The following is a 22,354-nucleotide window of genomic DNA, read 5'->3' as shown; positions in this document are numbered from 1 at the left end:
ATGACCCTGGACTTTGGACTCGGAGATGATGAAGGCGTGCCTCTGGGAAACGAGAGAGATGTGAAACGGAACCTTGGGATCCTGTTGATCTGCTGTACTACCTGCCAGAGGAACTGAGTTTCAGAAGGAGGCCTTGCAAACAGGGCCCAACCCCGTCTGTTGGGTCATCTCAGTAAGACACACCATCTAACCATTCGGGACTTGAAGGGGACTTCATAATACTCATGTAGCTCTGGAGCTGAGGGCCAGCTTTGTGATCACCGAGCCTCAATTCATCAGTTTCCCGATGAAGGAGGGATGCTGGACCCAGGGGTGGAGCCTATGTTTTCAGCTCAGAGTAGTGGAGACCGTAACTGTCTAGACAGTGACTACATAGACATCTGGACCAACACCTGTCCTTTTCCAGCAGAACTACTAGGCTCGGCGAGAGGATGTCTATTTGGAAGCGTTTCAAACATATTACCATGTCAGGTATCATTACTTCCATGGGGACCATGTCCACCTGCTCAGAAGGAGCACTTCAGTGTTAGGAGTCCCCGTATCGCTCGATGCCTTTGCCACACTGGCTCGTAGGTGAATTGCTAAGGAAATGGTTCCGTGCAAGAGGGCGGGCGCGGCGGCGGCTTGGCCAGGAACACGTGTCCTGTTCTCATGGAAATCTTGTTCCGAGGTTGGCACGGGGCTGATTGTTGCAATGGTGACTGACCTTCACAGAACCAAAAGAGAAGCAAGTCCAGCTAATCAAAAAAACAGGAAATGTCCCAAAGAATGCTCGAGTCCTGCCCCAGGGTGTGCACTGCCTATGAGTCAACGGTTGTGTTCTGGGTGGCAAAGAATTCCTTCCTTCCCATTGGAAGCAACAGTCATCTCAATAAAATTGGGGATGGGATCCTGGGGAAGTGGGTGATGTGGAGAAGGGGGAGCTTCCAGTCTTTTCATCTGATGGATAGTGCCAGCAACTTTGATTTTTTTTCTTTTTGTAAGATGTGGAGTTGAAAGGCTGAACAATATAAACATGTGACTCTGTGTCTGCTGATAAGAAAATAATTTACCAAAAAAAGAAAATAATTTACCTATTTTTTTTGCTGGTGTGTTTATGTGTGGGAATAGGCTTTTAATATGTTGTAATGAGTACACATTTTGATGCAAATCAGAGCCACCTTCTTGGAAGGGCTGTTAGCCTGAGGGTCTCCAGGAGACTAGGAACCAGTGCTTAAACGCTCCTTATTAGCGGAGGAGCTAGGAAGGCGCAGCAGGTAAATGTGTGGGCTCTGGAGTCAGACTACACATGGATTAGAGGACCTCTTCCTAGCTCAGTGCTCTTGGCCAGGTTACCTAAGCATTGTGGGCAAATTGGGGATCATAGCAGTGTCTGCCGTATAGGCTTGCTCAGCAGGTTAAGTGAAAGCAGGGCTCAGCACATGCCTGCTCCAGAGTGAGGCCTCCCAGTAGAGGCAGTGAGTGCCAGCCACATCAGGAGCATAACACAAGTGGCAGCAAGTCCCACTTGGATGGTCCCTCTGCTCCGTAGCTCACAGTAGAGGAGAACCACTCAGCCTCCACCACTCCCTTTGTTCTTCTCAAATAGCAATGTGTATCGAAAGACTTGTTGGGCCCTTTGTTACTTTGTTTTTCTTGTCAGATTATCGCTTCTAACAGTGATTAAGCCCTGTTCTTTACGCCCTCCTCCCCTGAGAGGAGGTTTGTACTGATCAAAGGAAGCCTGGCCTTGCAGGCATCCCGGTGCAACCTTCTCATGCAGCCGGGTTGTCTGGACTCCCTCCATGTCCCTTGGCTGCAGCCAGTGGGAGCTCAGCGTCTCCACCCCGGCCTGTACTCTCCTTCCTCTTTGGCTGATGGACCCGCCCTCTTGCCTCTATCCAGAGTGACTTTTTCTTCCCAGCTCTGTGGTTTCCTGTCATTTCTTGTCCTTCCAGCTCCAGCTCAGCTTCTGCTTCCTCTGTACGGCCTCCCCTGAAGCTCACACCTAGAGCCACCTCTCTTTTCTCTGAATTCACAGCACCCTTGATCGGCACCCCTCGGATGGCTGTGTCAGTCACCTCTGGCCCTGGCCTGGAATCTCCTGGAGGGGGTGCAAACGGTTAATGCACTCGGCTGTTTACCAAAAAGTTAGAGGTTCCTGCAAGAAGCCCCGGTGATCTCCCTCCCCCAAAATCAGCTACTGGCAGCGTCATTGGGCACGCTTCTGTGTCCCACTTGGGGGTCCTCAGGATTTGGGGTTGAGTCAGCGGCAGCTGGTAGCTGGTGCTGGTGTGTCACATCCTACGCCTCCCACCTCCCGAGGGCAGGAACCATGTCTTTGGGATCTCTGTGTTTTCGTCAGTGTCCAGTGCAGGCCTGGAAAACAGCACTTCAAAGATATTTGTGGGATGGAAGAATGGGGAAGCCGTGGAAGAACTCCTGGGAGTCCATGGATGGACTGTGAGGTCCTTTTGTACAGGGGGGACTCTAAGAACATGGGATAAATTTTTGCTATTTGCTGGAAATGTGTCTAAGTAGCGGTTTGGTTCCTGGGTTCAACACCCCATCAACTACAGTGAGTTTAAGACTAGGGCCCAATCCTAGCACCTTCTGTTTCCCTAGTTACAGTCACATAGACAGACAAACCCAACACAGCTACGGTCTATTCCCAACTCCTGGTTCCCGGCGTGTATCCGATTAGAAATGTGTGCCACTGAGTTTCCCATGGCTGATTTCTTTCACAAGTAGATCACCAAGTCTTTCTTTTGAGATACCTTGAGCTGGACTTGAACCTGCAATCTTTCAGTAGCAGCCAAGGGTGTTCAAGGTTTGTACACAGTAGGCTCTTCATAAGTGTTTGATGAATGAGCAATGAGCGTTTTCACCCTGCCCAGCTGCTGGCCTGGGAATAATCCTTGTACTGGGGACAACGAGGGTCAGTGGTGCGTGGGTCAGCATGAGATAGCCACACAGACAGCCTTCCTGTGCACTTTGTTTCTCAGACCAGGCATCAGCATTGAGGTTCCTTTTAAGCCTGCAGTTTTCTATAGCTTCCCGGAAGCTGCTGTTCCTGCCTTGGTTCCCTGTCTAGGGTCTGGGGGATTTGGAGACTAGAGATTTGGCTTCATTACGATCCTGCAAGGACCCAAGCCCTGCCCGAACGCCATGTGGCATTTCTGCAAATGACTGGCTGCCTTCGCCTGGCTCCACCTATCTGCTGGGATGCTTGCATTCCCACCTTCTCCCTGTGAAGGCCAGCTGTGGTCTGGGGCCAGGACCGCTTCCCTGACCCTTTCAGTCCTGGTTAGGACAGTGAGGAGCGTGGGGGAGGGTAAGTAGCGGCGCCATTTCCTGCTTGTCAAATGCCGAGATTGGTAACCTTTTTCAAGGTTAACTCGTTTGAGACTCAGACAAGAGCAATAAACTCTCTTCCCAGAAAGAAACCCCAAACCAAACCAAACCAAAACTCACAAACGCAAGAAAATGTGTGTTGGAATGTATTGGATTTGGAGTTTCTGAATAGCTTGAAGCCTGCCAATGGATTCCTTAAGGCAGTGGTTTTTAAACTTTCTTAATCCCACGACCCTTTCTTGCAGTTCCTCATGTCGTGGTGACCTCCCCCCCCCCCAACCATAAAATTATTTTCGTTGCTACTTCACCACTGTCATTTTGCTTCTGTGATGAATTGGGAGGCACCTGTGAAAGGGTCGTTTGGCCCACAAAAGGGTCACGACCCACAGGTTGAGAACTGCCGCCTTAAGGTGTCAAGCCCACGGCACACATTACAGGCACACCCCATTTATTGTGGGCATGGAATGACTGCTAATCTAGAGGCCTGCAATAGAAGCCCACCACCAACTCCCCGGGATAAAGACTAGGCTGTCGGTGCAGCTAGAGATGGGCAGAGACCCCATAGAGGGCAGCCAGGTGTCAGAATGGGCTTGATGGTCACAGGTGGTCTGGCTTATAAATGGAAGGAGCTTGCATTTCAGTGATTGACTGCTAAGTGGAAGGTTGGCCGATGAACCCCCCCCAGGCCTCCCTGGGAAGAAAGGTCAGTGAAGGGCTTCCATTCTCCAGGGGTCCCCGGGTGCAGGATTCACCCTGACTACAACTGTGGCGTTGTTGTTGTTGTCGTCTTAACCTACAAATAAAAGCCATCGGATCAGTACCGCCCAGTTCAGGTTCCTTTGCCTGGCTCCGGTTCCTCTCCCGAGCGCTTTCTCCTACCCTAACCCGAGAGCTGCCAGAGAGGTTTTGTTAGGCGCGGGAAGGAGGGCTGGGGAGAGGAGTTTTAGGAGAACTTCTCTGCGAACCCCCCACCCCGACTCCCACCCCTGTCAGAAGGGGCCTGGACTTGGGGCAGAAGCCAATGAACAAACGGGGTTTGCAGAGACTTACAAGGGAGCTGGGCAGGGGGTGGGGTGCCCACTCACATGGAAAAGTTAATGCTTAGCCGAGGGCGGGCGGTGAGTCATGGCTCCGCTATGCGGAGGGCTGGGAAGACGGAGCTGGTTAGTCTCACAGCTGGGGAGGAGAGGCGCGGGCGGAGGACCCTGGAGCTGACGCACTGTGTCATTAAACCGGATCAATCCCAATCCCGCCACCTCCTACTGGCCCCCAGCAGGAGAGGGGAGGCATGGGCTGGGAGTGGTTCAGAATATGGCTGAAGTGGGGGGTGTGGGGAGGGGGAAGGCTGCCTGGGCTCAAAAGCTAGCCTTGACCTTTACTAATTCAGTGGCTTTGAAATACTTCTTAGTTTTCTTAAACACTGACGGGTGTGTGTGGGGGGTGGGGTGGGGGGACGGGCGGCTGAAATAGCAGCCCTTTCCCAGGCTGGTTAAGGGGGCACCGGTGGCTTGGTGAGGAGCCCTGGCGGCAGAGCGAGTTACGAGGTGGGCTGCTAACCTCAAGGACAGCGATTCGAAACCAAGCAGTGGGTTGGGTTGGGTTTCGCTCGTCGGAGGTTCTGTGGAAGGGTTCTTGCCTTCCATGTGGGCCGGATACCTGGGTTTGAGTCCCAGCCAGCGAGCCCCCAGCACGACCAGCGGTGGGGGCTTCTGGAACTTCAGCAGAGTCTTCAGACGGCAACAGAGTAGGAAGAACAGCCTGGCAATCTACTGCCTCAAAGTAGCCCATGAACTCCTGCACCATGTGTTCCCCAGTCCAGCTTCATTGGGCACGGGAGGGCCCTGAGTCAGGGACAATTTTCACAGCAGCTAACAACACCAACAGGGTCTTTAAAGGAGAATGGCCATTAAAACATCACAACAGAACCAAGCCTGCTGTCATCAGATTAGCTTCAACTCATGGTGGGTTCATGTGTTGCAAAATAGAACGGTGCCTTATTATTATTTTTGGCTGTAATAGTTTATGGAAGCCGATCACCAGGTCCTCCTTTGCTGGTACCTCTGGATGGGTCTGAATCGGCAACTTGTGGGTTTGTACCCAAACCCCACTGGCACGAAGTCTATTCTGAGCAGAGTGACCCTATAAGACAGAGTAGAACTGACCTTTTGGGTTTCCAAGGCTGTATGTATTTTATCTATCTGTCTGTCTATCATTTATTTACTTATTGTGAATTGAGTGGGAAGTTTACATTTCAGACCATCAACTCTGTATTCTATGGTTCAGACCACACACACACACACACACACACACACACACACACTGTATTTTACACCACCACCCCTCTCTGATTTTTCTCTGAGGCTGTAAATCTTTATGAAGCAATTAACCTCATCTTTCTTTCCTGGAGTGGCTGATTGGTTTGAACAGCTGATCTTGTGGTTATCAGCTTGATGTGTAATCCACTAGGGTCACCAGGGCCCCTTTTTAGATGAGCAGTAGTATGCCTACCGTACTACCCAGGGACCTTTAAGGAGGTTAGGTAGTGTTTTTCAGGCCTGTATAATGGCCAAGTTTTTGCTATTCAAAATTAGCTTTTACTTTGTACCTGGGAACATGGGGGAGCCAAAGGAAGACTGCTCCTTGGACTTCACTCCTAGGAATATTGAAGGACAGGACAGGGGCTAACAATTACTCAGCAAGGTAGGCGTGCTATCCATTCCAATTGACAGAGAACGAGGCCCTGGTGGGCCAGAATGAAAGACAATCCTAAATTCTCCATCAGCCTTAGAAAGTATTCTCCTGGTTGCCTTGCACCAAGGCCTGGAGGAGGGAGTCTGGCTCCTCCTGTCTGAGCTCATCTCTTCCCACACTCAGAGGCAGCATGAGCTTATGAATCAGAGCGCCATTGTCACATGGGAGCTGAGACATTTACTAACTCCTTTGTAGTCATCATTCAACTTGCTGCCATTGAGTCAATGCTGACTCACAGCAGAACTGAGAGGGTGGAATTGCCCCTGTGGGTTTCTGAGGCTGTAAGTCTTTATGGCAGTAGAAAGTCTCATCTTTTTCCCACAGGGAGAACAGTGGGTTCGAACTATTGACTTGCTGGCTTGCAGTCCAACACATAATCCCGTTTGCCAGCAGGGTTCTCACGGAAGGGGTAGATACCTGCAACTCCAAGGTTAACTTGATTGGTGTTTTTCTACGGTGAACTGGAGACACAGAGGCCGTGGGGACCCTGGGTGTGCAAGGGCCCTCAGTATCCCAATGCCCTTCCTTAGTTCCTTATAGACCTAGAGTGATGAATCCGTTTTAATTCAAGGTAATGTTGCTCAGTTTGGAAAGCATCCCTTCAGGGAGCCCTCATCCCTGGCAGATGAATGGGGGAACGTGGGTGCAGAGTGAAACCAGACCAAGTGCTGTCAAGATGACCTGACTCATGGGGACCCCGAACCTGTCAGGGCAGAGCTGTGTTCCACAGGGCTTTCACGGCTGACTTTTCACAAGTACATTGCCACGTCTGTCTTTCCAAGGCCACCCGGTGGACCCCAGGGTCCAGCCTTTGGGCTAGCAGTGCAGCATGTTGATTGTTGACCTCTCTCAAGGACTCCCAAAGCACACTTAGACTCTTAGTAAACGCTCTTGCAATGACTAAATGTATAATATTTGCTCTATCAATATTTTTAATTGAGATTTCTCTTTCTCTTTTTAATCTGCAGATGAGAAAAAGAAAACCAAGAAAATTGATAATGAGCTCAACCCTGTCTGGAATGAGGTAACTTCATTGTTCTTTCAACTTTCTTTCAATAGATAGGCCACAACTGGTTGTCCTGTCTTTAAGATGTCCTGGTGGCAGCATGGGCTGCTAACCACAAAGTCAGCAGTTCGAACCCGGGAAGGAACATGGAGCTGTCTGCTCCTGTAAAGATGAAAGGTCTCAGAAACCAAAGTGGCAACTCGCCTGTTCGCTAAGGTCCCTATGAACTGGAAGGGATGGGATGGCAGTGTGTTTGGATTGTCCCATCTTCAGGTCAGAGATGAACCTCCACTTTGGATGACGAATCTCTGCATTTTGGCCCCAAGCTCTCCAGCTCGAAGGGAGCAGGGAAATCCAAGTCAATGTAACTAGCGGCTGGCCATCTGCTGTGCAGTTGGGCTGTCATGAGTGGAGTCTGGCCCCGGGAGTCAGAAGGGTTGAGGTCTCTTCCTGATGCAGCTGTGAACTTGCTCTGTCACCTTCGTCCAGTTACTTTGCGTCTCTGGGCATACTTGTAGAGCTAGAGGTAAGATTCAGATCATATCTGGAGTCCCAGAAGAAAGAAAAAATGTGTAATGTAATCACATTTACAAGTGATTAATTTAGATAATTATAGGAGAGCTTAAATATTGGGGAAAAGTGGAATTATAAATCATGAACTTTTCCCACAGACTTTTTTGGGGAAACATTTTATTAGGAGCTCTTACAGATACATTACAATTTATAGTTCAATTAGATTAAGCATAATTGTACAATTGCTGCCCACATAATTTTCAATACATTTTCTTCTTGAACTCTTTGATATCAGCTCCCTGTTTTCCCCTCCCACATCCTCCCACCTCCCTGAACCCTCAGTACATTATATATTAATATTATTATTTCCTTAAACTACACCATCCTATGTATACATTCTCCTTAAATTTGATGGTCATTCCCTTCGAGTGGGATTATATAGTCATCATAGCTACCTGTTCCCCCTTCCAGTTCACCGAGTTTTTAAAGCTCTCCCCTTATATACATACTTGGTGTGTCTTGTTGAATATTCTGACAATTTATTGTTTTATATGTTGATAACAGTAACATATACTTAACATAGAAATTTTGAGAACTTCATATAAGCAATTATTTATGGGCTCACTATCCAAGTAACTATGTTAATATCTGGGATGTATCAGTAAACATTTATTGAATGAATATTAATGAATATGATATCATAAATGTTTATGAAATGAATGTTAAGGCACTATGGCATTTTAAATAAAAATTATAATCTTATAGGAAATATAGTTTTATGTCCTGCTTTTCTTTAGTAGGATATCCTGAGCATATTTTTGTATCACTCAACCCAAATGTTTTAGTAACTCTAATTATTACCTTAAGAAAATTAATATTGCTTATTTATTTCCCCTCACTATTGCATTTTTATAAGTAGTACAGTGGGTTATCTAGTCACAGATAGGTGAGAATTTTAGTTTTCTCCACTAACTAGAATTTTACAAGTCTGACTAATTATCTAAAAATTGATGACTGGCCCCATTGTTCTGTGTCTTTCAAAAGCCTGGTGACTGAATCAGAAGAGTGATAAACGTCTTTGCTATTTCACCTAATCCCCTAGCTCGGATGATTTCCCCGCACAGATAGAAAATCCCCTCCCCTTCCAGCTCGTTTCAATAACTCTACACATTGAGGTCTGTGATTTACATTTAATAAGGAGCCTCATGGTACTGTTGGGTAAGCACTGGACTGTTAACCTCAAGATTGGTGATTCAATTCCACTAGCCACTCCAAGGGATAAAGAGGAGGCCATCTTTTTTCATAAAGATTTCCAGCCTTAGAATCCCCTTATAGGGTTATAATGAGTCAGCATTGACTTGCTGGCAGAGACTTTGGTCTTAATGCCTTTCTGGAAAGCCCCATTGGCCACAGGTAGCTTATGAAGGAATTCCATTTCTCTGTAATTTCATAGAAACCCCTGACAGTCAGCTGAACTCTCAGCTCTTCCTGTCTGGTTGGTTTCCTGTGGATTCTTAGCATCTAAAACAGAGCTTCAGGTTTTAAATAAGCCCCAAATTTCTCTTTATGTTTGAGCCCAATCCACGTGAACGGAGGTAGATCGTCAGGGGGCAGATCTGTGCTCTTCAGGCCTTGCCCATCTTAGACAGTTTTGTTTCTGATGCGTTTTATTTTCACCCTCCTATCGCAAGTGTACAAGTTCAAAAATGTCACTGAGGTTCTCGTTCATACTTGTATGGGTTCATTCTAAAAACAAACAAACATGTTGCAGGGTCAAATAGATGACAGCCACTATCATGTCGTGAAATGTAGAAGAGTCTTTTATTCAGCTAGCTGGGTTGCATTGAAACAGAAACTGTTTCTTTGGGTTGCATGCAGCCTGAGTCAAAATACTAACAAACTTGTGTAAGCAAAGAGCACAAGGATAATGTGTCAGGGGCTTTGCTATGAAGCTAGCAGTGGTGACAGAAGCCAGATTAGAAGAATTAATGCTAACATTCTTTAAATCAAAGGGGGATCCAACTGTTACAAAAGCCATAATAGCAGGATTGATGATAACATCCTGGTTAAACAGTAAGATTAATTATAATATCCTGGTTACAACATCCAAGGGAACAATATTACAGAATGACAAGATTAATTACAATGACCTGATTTTAGGTACATAAGAGTACATTCTAAAATCAAGCACTAGCGGGGAATTTGGAGGTGGGAAGGGGAAAGAAGCAGGTCATATGGCAGTTACACGGCTAGTCTGCCTCAAACACATGTAAACACGTCTCTGTGAACAGTGGATGGCTGCAGACAGTTCTCTATGTAATGCACTTGCCTTAGTCTCCTGACTGGAATTGCAATTTTGTAGCCTTCCCTAGTGATTACAACTCAACATAAGGAAAATCCTCACAGCCGGACCAACAGGTAACATCATGATAAATGGAGACAAAGTTGAAGTTGTTAAGGATTTTGTGTTACTTGGATCCACCATCAATGTTCTTGGAAGCAGCAGTCGAGATCAAAAGACATAATGCATTAGATAAATCTGCTGCACATGACTTCTTTAGAGTATTGAAGAGGAAGGATGTTTCTTTAAGGACTAAAGTGTGCCTCACCCAAGCCAGAGTATTCTCTGTGGCATCATATGCATGTGAAAGTTGGACATTGAATACAAAAGACCAAAGAATCGATGAATTTGAATTGTGGTGCTGGAGAAGAATATTGAAAGTCCCATGGACTACTAAAAGGACAAACCGATCTGTGTTGGAAGAATTAAGACCAGGTGCTCCTTAAAGGCAAAGATGTCAAGAGCTTGTCTGACCTACTTCAGACATACTGTCAGGAGAGACTGGTCCCTAGAGAAAGGCATCATGTTTGGTGAAGTGGAAGGACGGTGAACAAGATGGGCGGACATAGTGGTTGCAATGGTGACTCAGGCACAGGAACAATTGTGAGGATAGCCTTGCAGTGTTTTATTCTGTTGTGCACAGGGTCAGAGCCGACTTGATGTCACCTAACAACAACAACAACAACAACAATAGTCTCCTTACAGAGCCTTCTAGCTAAAAGAGCACTTTTTGTGCCTTATAATACTTTGGGGGGTCAGGACTTAAATCAAATATTGAACAAAACACAGTGGCCATCTTCCCAAATCATTGAAACTTTGCAGCAGGTTCACGGGAATGCAGTTCCACATAAAATAATAGTTTTCAGTTGGATCGTGTTTTAGGGAAGGTTGGGAAGACCTCAAAGATGAACCAAGAGAGGGAAGACCATCGACTTCAATGAAGGAAGAACCCGGATAACAAAGGTCAAAGAAGACTGTAGAACTACCGTAGACGTGAGAGCTCCGAAAGTTAGGATCTCACATGGTTTGGCATTTTCAATTTTAAGTGAACTTCGTGGTTTAGCAAGCTTTTGGTTGGGTGCTGTGCTAGTCTGGATGGGTGGTGTGTTAGTCTGGGTTGACTAGAGAAACCAATTCATAGACACTCATATGTGTATAAGAAAGAGCTTTATATATAAGAGCAATTGACTATTGAGAAAACACCCCAGCCCAGTCCAGATCAAGTCCATAAGTCCGATATTAGTCCATATGTCCAATACCAATCTATAAATTCCTCTTTATACTCACAAAACACATGCAATGATCCCGAATGCAGGAAGATCACAGGCTAGTGGGTAGAAAGTCTTGTGGATCCAGTGGCAGTGGAAGCATGTCAACGCTGGCGTGGGTCTACATGTGGCTTCTCCAGCTTCAGGGCTCTAGTGTAGCTCCATGTGTCTTGTCATCAGGGATATGAAGCTGAGAGTACTCTTATCTGGCCTCCAGTGAGCTATTTATCTCCTTCACACTTCCAAATGAGGTCATCAAGCTGTGACCTGATTGACAGGCTAGACGCCACCCTTTTGCAAGAGGACAGGAGATTCTGTAACTGCCACAGGCACTGAGAGCATTGTTTGTAGATCAACGAGCTCAAAGAGGTGGAAGCTAGTGATGATTTGTGGGTTTTCAAGAATGATCCACAGAGCCAGACCTGATCAAAACAGGGCTTCCAGATCTGCTGGGTCAGTTAAAGTCAAGGCAGACTTTAAGTTAAGGCAGACTTTTTTGTGAGGAAAAAAAAATTACGGCAACTCTGTTGGGAGAAAATCTTGGTAGATTTTCTCAAAGGACACAGGACGGTCCAGGTGGTTATTAGAAAGTGCTAAGAAAATGTAAAACTGCACTGGTTAGAGAAAGGGCAAGAAATTGTGCTGGGAAGTTTTTCCCGTCAGGACAATGCACCAGATTTTCCTAGGTTATCAAGAGCTATCCTTTGAGAATGTCACTGGAAAACTTACCCCATCCACCTACAGCCCTGCTCGCTACACCTTCACACGTCTTTTTGCTCCGCAAACTCAGAGCACACTGAAAAGGAACACAATTTGAGTCCCTTCTGGTTGCCAAATCACTCTTTGACTTTGTGTAGATCAAAGAATGTAGAATTCTTTGGGAAAGGGTCATAGAGATTGGAACCCCACCCCTCTTCAGAAGTGTGTCCACCTAGGTGAAAACTATATTTAGAAACAATAGCTTTGCATCTTGAATAAAGGTTTTTATGACTTTATGGCTATGCTTTTAAAAAAATTTACCCATCCATTTTTAAAGTAAACCTCCCAATTGCTATTTTAGAATCTACACCAAACTCAAATATAATGCCAACACCTAAGTTCATGGAGACTGATGTTCTAATATCAACCAGAAATTAATTTTTTCCAATTCCATAGATTTTTCAGGAGGACAAAAATCATTATGACCTGCTGTTTCACTTAACTCATTTGTTACATAATCAATCCAAATAGTACCAGTGGTGCTGTTGATTTTTTTTCATCTTGACAGTAGAAAGGAATTTATCATATTAGAATGGGAGACTGAGAAAGGTCAGGTGCCTTCAGCACTGACCATAATGAGACTTAAGAGAAGTTACTGATACATTTTAGAAAACGTTATTTTGGCTCACTAATTAAATATATATAAGAAGACAGTTGGGAAGAGCAAATAACTTCTAAGTACTATCGTAGAAAAAGCATTTCCCAGCCTGAAAACAACACCCACAGGTGTTGAGGAGTCACTGAAACCTGGGCTGACAGAGCGCTGGACTGCATACCTGCCACGACTGTGACGGCAGGTGTCTTGCAGAGCCTCGGTTTAAGTCCGGTGTGTTTATCTACGCTCTCCACGGGCCTCCAGGTTTCTGATTTAGCTCAATGTTGGTGGCTCAAACCCACCACCTGCTCCACACGAGAAAAGCGAGACTGCCTGCTAATGTAAAGGTGGACAGTCTGGAGGACCCTCTAGAGCAGCGGTTCTCAACCTGTGGGTCGAGACCCCTTTGGGGGTCTAATGACCCTTTCACAGGGGTTGCCTGATTCATAACAGTACCAAAATGACAGTTATGAAGTAGCAACAAAAATAATTTTATGGCTGGCGGGTCACCACAATATGAGGAACTATATTAAAGGGTCGTGCCATTAGGAAGGTTGAGAACCACTGCTCTATAGGGGCACTAAGGACTCACTATATGGAATCTAGTTGATAACATTGAGTTTTATAGTCTGACCCCAAACCAAATCCATTGCTGTTGAGCCTATTTCTAGCAACCTTCTATAGGGTATCTAAGACTGTAAATGTTTATGGGCTTTTTCTCCTCCCGAGAACCGCCGACCTCTCGTGGCTCACAGCCCACCTCCTACCCCACGTGAGCCCAGGGCTGACTGTTGAAGTGAGTAATTGCCAAGACTGTTATGGGTAAAGATGCTGATCTGACTCGCCGAGTTAACGCACCTTTTTAGTCCCCCGTCTTTTTTAACAGCCTTTTTGGTTTCCTAACTTGTTTTCAAACAGATTTTGGAGTTTGACTTGAGGGGTGTGCCGCTGGACATTTCATCTTCCCTGGGGATTATCGTGAAAGATTTTGAGACAATTGGACAAAATAAGTAAGTCGCTTTCAACTGCTTTTCTCGTTTTCTCTGTGACCTTACTGTTGTGTATTTTGTGGAATAAATACATTTTAAATAACAGATAACGACACTGCCAATGTAATTGTGCTATAATTCCATGTACTCCATCTACCTACCGAGTCAATACTGGGCGTGGCTATTCAGTGACAGTACTTCATTCAAGACAGGCTACAAACTTCCAGCCAATACTAGTCTGCCCAATTAGCCGCAGTGGTAAAAACTACTTATACTCCTAACATTTCTTTAGTAGATTTACACAGTCACTTCCTACCTCTTTTTGGCTTATCTGAACTGTGGTAATTTTGGACACAACCCAAATCGTTTCTTCTTCTGATTGTGCATGGCCCATATGCATCTCTGTCACGCTCCATTTCCAGCCTCTGTCCACACATTTGTGTCTTACTGGCCTTACAAACCCAACAGATCGAAATCAGAAGGCTCGTCTTACTGCCTCAAGGAGTTTCAAACGGGGAAGGGACATAGTGGTGACAATGGTGAAACCAAGGGGGAGAAGATTGGGGATTTCCCAGACGGGTCCCCATGCTCTAGAGGGACTTTTGTGTATTCATCCTAGTGCGGGCTCTGGACTTCAGCCTCGGGACTCACAGGCTAGTCTTTGACTCCTGATCTAGACCAATGATACACATAAAGGACTATTTAAAATCTGAATTCCTACTTGTGATTTTCCAGTGGAAATCATTGTCTAGTGGAAGGTCTTTCCCAGGCTCTGATCAATGCATCAAGCCAATCTAACTTAGGAGGCCAAGTTACTCTATATCCTTGTCTGTAAGATGCCATTGATCATGTACTGCCCCCATTCAATTAATAACAGGTTCTGGGAGATCCCACTATTAAAGACCCACATCAACTGTAGTACGAACCTCCGTGTTTAGTAATGCTCATACATTTTAAAATCTGAATTTTAGCATCAGGCACATTTGGTGTGAAGGCAATCAATTAGAATGAATTATTGAAGATTGGGCTGGGCCGGTCCTGGCTTTCTGTTACAGCACGATGATTCGCCAAGTTCCTTGTCCTTGGTCTGGACAGTCTGTTGGGAAAGTCATGCTTGTCGGTGGGTTTTTCTGCTCACCAGGGTCAGATTCAGAGAGTGTACATCATGTTTTGTTTGCTCTGCCCACATTTGCTTCTGATGCCATATTTTTCCCAAGGTTCCATTGCTGACCAATGTCCCTTGTAACTGGTGTGTTTCTTCCTTAAGCTCTATAATTAAATATATAAAATTTCACATATGTTCCAGCACATCTTTGAGACTCATGTGCAATAGTTCACTGCCGATTAGGAAGTAAACACAAGTCAGCCCATGTTCACCTTGTTTATTGCCCCTGCTAATGCCCCCGATGTTCAGCATTGTGCTTCCTCTTCAGTAGCTGGGACTCAACATCACCCTGGCCCTACTTTCCACCAACTAGACAACGCAGAGCCCAAGCCAGACCGATTGCAGTTCAGTGGATTTGACTCACAGCAACCCTGTGGGACAGATTACAACTTTTCACCAGGTCTTCTTTCCTCGCTGGTGGGTCAAACCACCTGGCTCTTAATTAGAGAGAGAGCGCGCAGCTGAACCCTTCACGACTGCACCACCAGAGCTTTCTACAGAGCCCATAGACTGCGCCAAACTGGGTCAGAGAAAAACAATAGTAAGCCCATCCTGGAGGTGTAAGGAGGGGGTGGTGGTGAAGGATTTTTCTACCAGCATCAGGACCCTGCCTGTTGACTTTCTGTTTGTCATGGACGTTGTATAAATAGGCACTTTCCCTCTGCTCTGATGGCCCAGGACTGTCAGCAATGCCTGAGTGTCCCCCAGCTGAATGGTTGGGGGCCTTTCCCACAGGTCCAGTTCAGGGCACGTCAGCCAAGTCCTCCCTGGAGTGCTGGGAGTGAGTGGGTTGTTCTTCCTTACTTTGTAGTCATCCAACCAACCGTCTAGACTGAATGAGGCCCTTTTGGTCACGTGAGAAACATAATATTTTCACTGACCTGTCAGAAATGAAAGGATTCTCTCGAGGGCTGTAGAATGAGAATTCCCTTTGCAGACAGACAGGTGCTATCATGTACTGAGCACTGACCATGAAACAAAGGCTAATAGTTTTTTGCATCTGTTATTCTCTTCTACTGCAAAATGACCTTGAGAAGTAGACACTAGACTCGAGGCTCAGAAAGGTTGAGGCTGGGACCCTGGTCCTTTGGCATCTGGCCTTGGCATTAATTAACTACTTGAGTTCCTAAAGAAGTTCAGGAGCCAGGAATTATATACTGCACCTGTCTTGTCAGCCTGCTGGTATGGGACTTGTTTACCTCAGGTGTAGGTCCCAACCTGGGGTTAATGCTACAGAGGGGAATCCTTTTGTAGAGAGACCTGGACTTGTGGCTGAGCTCATGAGGAAGCAGAAGAACGTTGTGGCTGAAACCTGAGATTCTAGAGGAAAAAAGCTGTGCATTAGACTTCCCAGCTCTTGAGAATGATGGCAACACATGTGCCAATGTGCTTGACATGATGGGCGGATGTATGGATTATGACAAGAGTTGTACGAACCCCCAATAAAATGACTTACAAAAGAATTCCCAGCTCTAATGATTAATCATGATGACTTTGGGCAGAGTACTTCGCCTCTGCAGGCTCGAAATGGTCGCATCATTTGGATGTCCTGCTTATGCCAGCAGGAATGAACAGTAATCAGGCTTACCCAATACAATGGAAAAACCAGGCAAAATGCACGTGGCAGTAGTTTTCTGATTTTGGACATCAACAACACAACACAGGATGGTGATCCCTGAAGGCAGAAAGCCTTATAGTTCGCCCTACCTCCCAGAGAGAGTTTCTAAGCTGCAGTGGAGAGAAAAAGAACCTGAGTGGATCTTGGCCTCTCTCAAAGTTGGGGAGATGCAGGTGCGAGTCTTCAGAGGCCAAGGTATCTAAAATTGTGGAGAGAGTCTCACAGAGGGCATCCAAGAGCTGTGCAGAGGATTCTCTGTGACCCCAGCTTATGGAGATGACCAGGATGAGGAAATTACCTGCAGCAGGGAAAGGTCACAGAAGACTCCTTGCAGCTCTCCCAACTGGAAATAGTTTATGTTCCCATCAGCCACGTGGAACCCCTAATAATTCATGGAGAAAGAGTCCTCAGAAAGAAAAAACGAAAGAAAAAAGCCATCAGTGGAAACTGGTCTGGAAATGGCACAAATGACAGTTCTAGTAAAGCAATCGTTATAGCCACGCCCCGTGGACCCAGGACAGGAGCAGAATCCTTGGGTGTGTGACAGTCGCGAGAGGAAACTTGTCATGGAACTACATGGAAGATTTTTTTTTAAAGAGATCCAAATCGAACTTGAAGAGATGAAAATGACATAAAATGCCCAGAATCTTCCAAGCGTGTGCATTTCTAGTGCCCCCCCCCACCTCCATCTAGGTGTATTCGCGCTGGCTAAACGCGCGCGGCACGAGCATTCACACACGCACTCTCACCCGTAGATGCGGCCAAACTGGCAACCTCATCTGAAAAGAAATCACGGTTTTGTCATCTTACGAGGAAGAAGGCGATCACCGAGCAACATGCCTCGGAGGCACTTTCCCACGTTCTTGCGCGTAAGAAAAAGTGGGGGCAGGAGGTCAGCTGTGGTTAAGAACAAAGGGTTCGCTTGAAGTTTCACTGGTCACTTACTGGCCGGTGACGCTTGGTGATTCTGTTTTCTCCGTGGGGCTTCGTTGTCACGCGCCGTCGCGTTGGCTCCGCTGAGATGGAGCGAGCCCGTGTACAGCCCTCCGCACGATGTTCTTGTTGGAGCTCATCGGAGGCTGATCTCTCAGGGAGAGGAACCTTCTATGAGTCGTAAATAATTTTCAGGGTCACCGGAATCATTTTCAGTTGTCACTGAATTTTCAGGGTCAACAAAATACTTCATAATCCATTTATCCCTGCAGCCTAGCCTTTCTGGCGCCTGCTGTGCCCACACCAAGCACTAGAGCTACACAATAACTCATCACATATAGAGTATGTCACACGGTGACTAGTGCTAAAAAAAGAAATGAACAGGGTAAGAGGAGAAAAACAACAGGGAGAGTGTGTGTGTGTGTGTGTGTGCGTGTGCGTGTGCGTGTGCGTGTGTGTGTGCGTGCGCGCGTGAACGCGCGCCCCCGCACTCATGTGCGTGCACACCTGTCCTGTTCTAGATAGGCCTGAGGAGTGAGTTATGACTTGGACTGTCTGCTCTTGTGAAGATTTCAAGTCTGGGAAGCCCCAAAGGGCAGCTCCGCTCTCTCCTTCAGGAACGCTCCCAGTCAGGAACCCTTGATGGCAGAGGGTTATAAGTAGGTTATAAGATTAATCCTTATACCATAAAACCTCACCGATATCAACTTATACCCCACTGCCAACAAGCTGATTCTGACTCCGAATATTGCTATACGAGGTTTCCAAGGTTGTAAATCTTGGTGGCCGCACACAGCCTCAGCTTTCCCCCACCCAGCCCCGTGTGTGTTTGAACCGCTGACCATGCTTACAGGATCACACCACATTAACGCCTCTGAGCCCTCTATTTGCAGGGTTCCCAAGACTGGACATCTTTACAGGAGCAGACAGTCTCATTTGCTTTTGCAGAGTAGCTGGTGGGTTTGAACCACTGATTTTGCAGTTATGAATTCAGTCCCTAACTCATAGCACCACCCAGGAGTTATTTTATAAGGAAGCATCTTCTGAGAACTGTGTGTGACTTTTATGAAAAGTTAGCTTACCTCTATCTAACTGAAAGCGAGAGTTACTTCCCAAACAGATTGGTGGTACCTGCAGCATTCTATTGAAGGTACTTAAGAGAAAAGTCTGGTTTCAGGAACGGTACCCAATGGTTGTATGGAAACAGTTCTGAGTAGTTACAAAGCATTCTCACCTGTGTGTTCCTTCCTGCCTGCCCAGACCTGCCTTCCAGTGTCTGGTGCTGCCGCCAGGTAAGCTTTAGATTGGTAAGCACACGTCAGCAATTCAAACCCACTCTCCACTCCATGGAAGAAGATGAGGCTAGATGCTCTTGTCAAGACTTACAGCCTTAGAACCCTGTAGAGGCTTAATCAGAGTTCTAGATCAGGCAGTGATGGTTTATGGACTCATACCAGCCTTCCCTGTAAGTCCTGTCTCAGAGTCATGACTTAGATGTCTACTTTTTCTAGAACACTGTCTATCATTATACAAAAGAGTAACTCGGGAGCACTTACTACATCATCTCTTTTAGTCCTTATAGCCATCATTACTACCATTTTACAGATGGAAAAAGTGAGGCTCCAAGAAATTAAACAGTCTTATACAACCTGTGGAATCTGAATTAGTCAGGTCTACTTGGCTCCAAGGAGCCCTGGTGGATTAGTGGATTACACATTGGGCTGCTAACTACAAGATCAGCAGTTAGAAACCACTAGCCGTTCCACTGGAGAAAGATGAGGTTTTCTGCTCCTGTAAAGATTTGCTATCTTGGAGAGTCACAGGGACTGTTCTAGTCTGTCCTAGGGGGTTGCTTTGAATCAGAATGAGCCCAAAGGCAGTGAGTTTGGTTCTGAATTTGCACGTAGCTTCAAGGCTCACATTCCTAATTACTATGCTGTGTTGCCCCCACCCCCTTACTTTATCATTCCCAGGTACTTGATACGTGACTGAATGGGAACTACCTCCTTGATTCTAACAGACTAGAGGATTAGAGACAAAGCCCAAGGACACACACCCCCTTGAGGACAGAATCCATAGGCGACTCAGTCCATTAGAATAGCAAAATCACGGGGGACAGTCATTTATTCAAGACATAGTTATGGGTCATCTACTACATGCCAGACATCTGTCTAGTTAAGAATCAACAAGTTAACTCTTTGGCCTCAAAGACTCACTGACCAGAAAATACCACCACCACCAAAAACAACCCTCCACCCCCCAAATCCCCTGCTACTGAGTAGATTTCAACTCACGTTTGATCAAACAGACACTAGCCCCTGGGCTTTTCTTGACTGTACTCTTTAGGAAGGTAGATTGCCAGATCTTTCTTCTGTGGTTAACCCTTTGATCAATAGCCAAGTTGGCAATGTCCAGGGACCATTTCACTGACCAAAACCCGATCCAACTGCTGTTACGTTGATTCCAATTCCTAGCAGCTCTGAAGGACAGTGTACAATTCTCCTTAGGGCTTTTGAGATGGTTCGTTTCAGCACACAACCTCCTCTTTCTCCCCTGGGGTGGCTGGTTGGTTTGAACCACCAACCTTGCAGTTAGCTTTTATTCCGGCCCTCCCCTCCCTTTGGTAGAGTGAGACTATTTGCAGTAGTGACTGTGTGGCCGTGGAGGGGGTAGAGGCTAACTGCTGGGAGAGGGAGGTGTGGCTGACCTTGAATCATGGAAATCTCACCACAAGGCCAGGCTTGGGTACTGATTCCAAAGCCAGGTATGGAGTTAGTTAAAGGGAGCTGATGTCAAGGAGTCCATGTAGAAAAAGAATGTTTGGAAACGGACTGTGTAGCAGTTGTACCATTCTATTGGACATGATTGAAATAGGGGATGATATATGTATTAAATGCTACCTAGTTAAAGAAAAAAATGTCTGGGTGCAGGTCTGACCTGGGAAAGGCTATACATATTTGGGTTCGGGAAACATTGCCATGCACCAAAGTTCCTCAATTTGTTAAAATTCCATGCCCTCTTCGGATGAGCTGAGAAACAAAACAGCCCTCAAGGCTTGCTGACAATCCAGGCTGGGGCAGGAGAAGGAGCCACAGGAGGGACCTGGCACTCAAGGGCTGCCCAGGAGACTTCAGACTTTCTACTCCCGTAAAGAGATACACTCTCGGGAATCTACAGGGGCAGTTCCACCCGGTCCTATAAGTCACCGTGAGTTGGAATCAACGCAAAGGCAGTGAGTTTGGTTAGGTTTGAATATAGTCAGTTTGCTCTGCTAAATCATTGGATTACTATGCCCCCCCCCCCCCTTTAAGGACTATATTATCGCCTGGGTTCGCTATGAGTGAACATCATCTCAACAGCTTGTGACGACAGTTGTCATGCCGAATGTGCTTGTGTTCTTTTGAAACTCCACATGCCCTCCTCTCTCCAATCCTACAGTGCTGTTTCCCCCACCTCCTGCCCCTGTCCTGTGTTCTAGACCTTTCTTTCTCACACACTTCCACGTGTTTGAGAACTACCTAAGGGGAGAGTCTAAGGCAGAGTCTTGGGAATCTGCGGTTTACCAAATGTCCTGGCGATCCTGGCACAGGTGGTCTGGGACCCATGGTCTGAGTTTTGGCACTAAGATGGAGGGCCAGGATGAGACCGTTGGGAGACCCCGGAGGCTCTGCTCTCTGACAAGGAGCAGAGAGGCTCCTGCTGCCTCTCTTCCTCCTACTCTGCTGGAAGCCGAGCTGTGTGCTGGGTAGGAAGTGCACAGAACACTGGCCCTGGAAAGGGCATGGGTGGGGAAAAGAGACAGGCCTCATCCCCGAACAGAAGCAATGATTGACCATTTAATTCCAATGGCTATCCCACGGGTGTCAGAGTGTTCAATGGCTGGCATTTTGGAAGCAAATCATCAGATTGTTGTACCCAGGTACCCCTGAGTAGTCTCGAACTGCCAACCTTTAGGCTCAATCCCTTAGCCATTTATAACCTCTCAGGGACTTCCCAGACCTCACAGGCCTGGCTGAAATGACAAGACTCAGCCGAGACCTCTGTGCTCTGTCCTCTCAGCTTTTCAACAGAGACCTGGTAGTGTTTTATCCCCCACCGGGCTCAGTTGGAGATTATTATTCCCCCCTCAGAAGATGGAATATTAAAACGGTGCTGCCATCGCAAAGGCAGTAAGTCCAGCACGCGATTTATTGTCCAGCCTCCAGCGTATTTTCCTGTTTCCGTGTGAAGGCACTTCCAGTAAACCATCCTCCAGTCCACCCTCTGCGGCCTGTGCTCACAGGAGAACCATTTGATAGCCGTGGACTCCCTGAGTGAGAGCCGGCCGGCAGATTCCTTCCCAGGTTCAGCAACACAGAGCTGTGCTGACGGTGGGGAGACCCTTTCTGTTTTTCTGGTACAGACACTGCACCCTGTCTATTTTAAGAAGAAGGCAGAGAAGGGTGTATAAACAGTTAAAGAAATTCTTAACTAACCCATGCTTAAGCAGACTAGTTTATAAGTGAACTCTCCCCCCCCCAATCATAATATCTAACAGTTGCTCCAATTCATTGCTTAGAATTAGTTCAGTGTCCCATTGAGCTCCAACTAGAAACTGTATGAAAATTCTCTGAGTGAGAGAGAAGCGGGGGTCTGGCTGGCTTTTCCTTCGTTTTGCAATACTACATCTGCACTTTATTAGTGAGTGCCCCAAGGAACGCTGACGAGCCAGAGGGCCTCGAAATCCTTTCACGTATGAAGTTTCATTGGAGACCATGGTCAATGTGTCTGAGTGTTGGGCGAGTCCATGGGAGACTCTTATTTTCCCATGAAATGCAGAGTGAAGCTTCCCTCTTTCAGTGGCCCTGTAACATTCTAGCATATTTAGAACATTAGTAATGCAGAAAAGATGTTTGGTTTTGGTGTCACCTCCTTTAAAGGAAATTGGCTTTTGGTCCCACTGAACTGTTCTGATCCCCCAGTGTAGGAGGCCAAGCCTTCACTTCCCAGTCTCCCTCAGTGTTTTGTCTCCAGGCAACGCAAGAAAACAGGCCAGGCCAGGCGTGCCCCTCTGAGTCGAAGCAGACATGCTCGTAGGCAGTGC

General features: G+C 46.6%; 1 protein-coding gene across 2 annotated transcripts in view; it reads left to right on the top strand.

The window, feature by feature from the left end:
- MYOF (myoferlin) overlaps positions 1-22,354 on the top strand; it is a 167,572-nt gene that overhangs the window by 18,994 nt on the left and 126,224 nt on the right. For both annotated transcript variants that reach the window (XM_075534852.1, XM_075534853.1), the window contains exons 2-3: positions 7,053-7,108; positions 13,485-13,576. In XM_075534852.1, coding sequence (XP_075390967.1) covers positions 7,053-7,108; positions 13,485-13,576 — 148 coding nt within the window. The remainder of the gene's footprint in view (positions 1-7,052; positions 7,109-13,484; positions 13,577-22,354) is intronic.

This window comes from Tenrec ecaudatus, chromosome 16 (genome assembly GCF_050624435.1).
Source record: "Tenrec ecaudatus isolate mTenEca1 chromosome 16, mTenEca1.hap1, whole genome shotgun sequence".
Lineage (NCBI taxonomy): Eukaryota > Metazoa > Chordata > Mammalia > Afrosoricida > Tenrecidae > Tenrec > Tenrec ecaudatus.
This window is presented reverse-complemented; position numbering and strand designations above follow the sequence as displayed.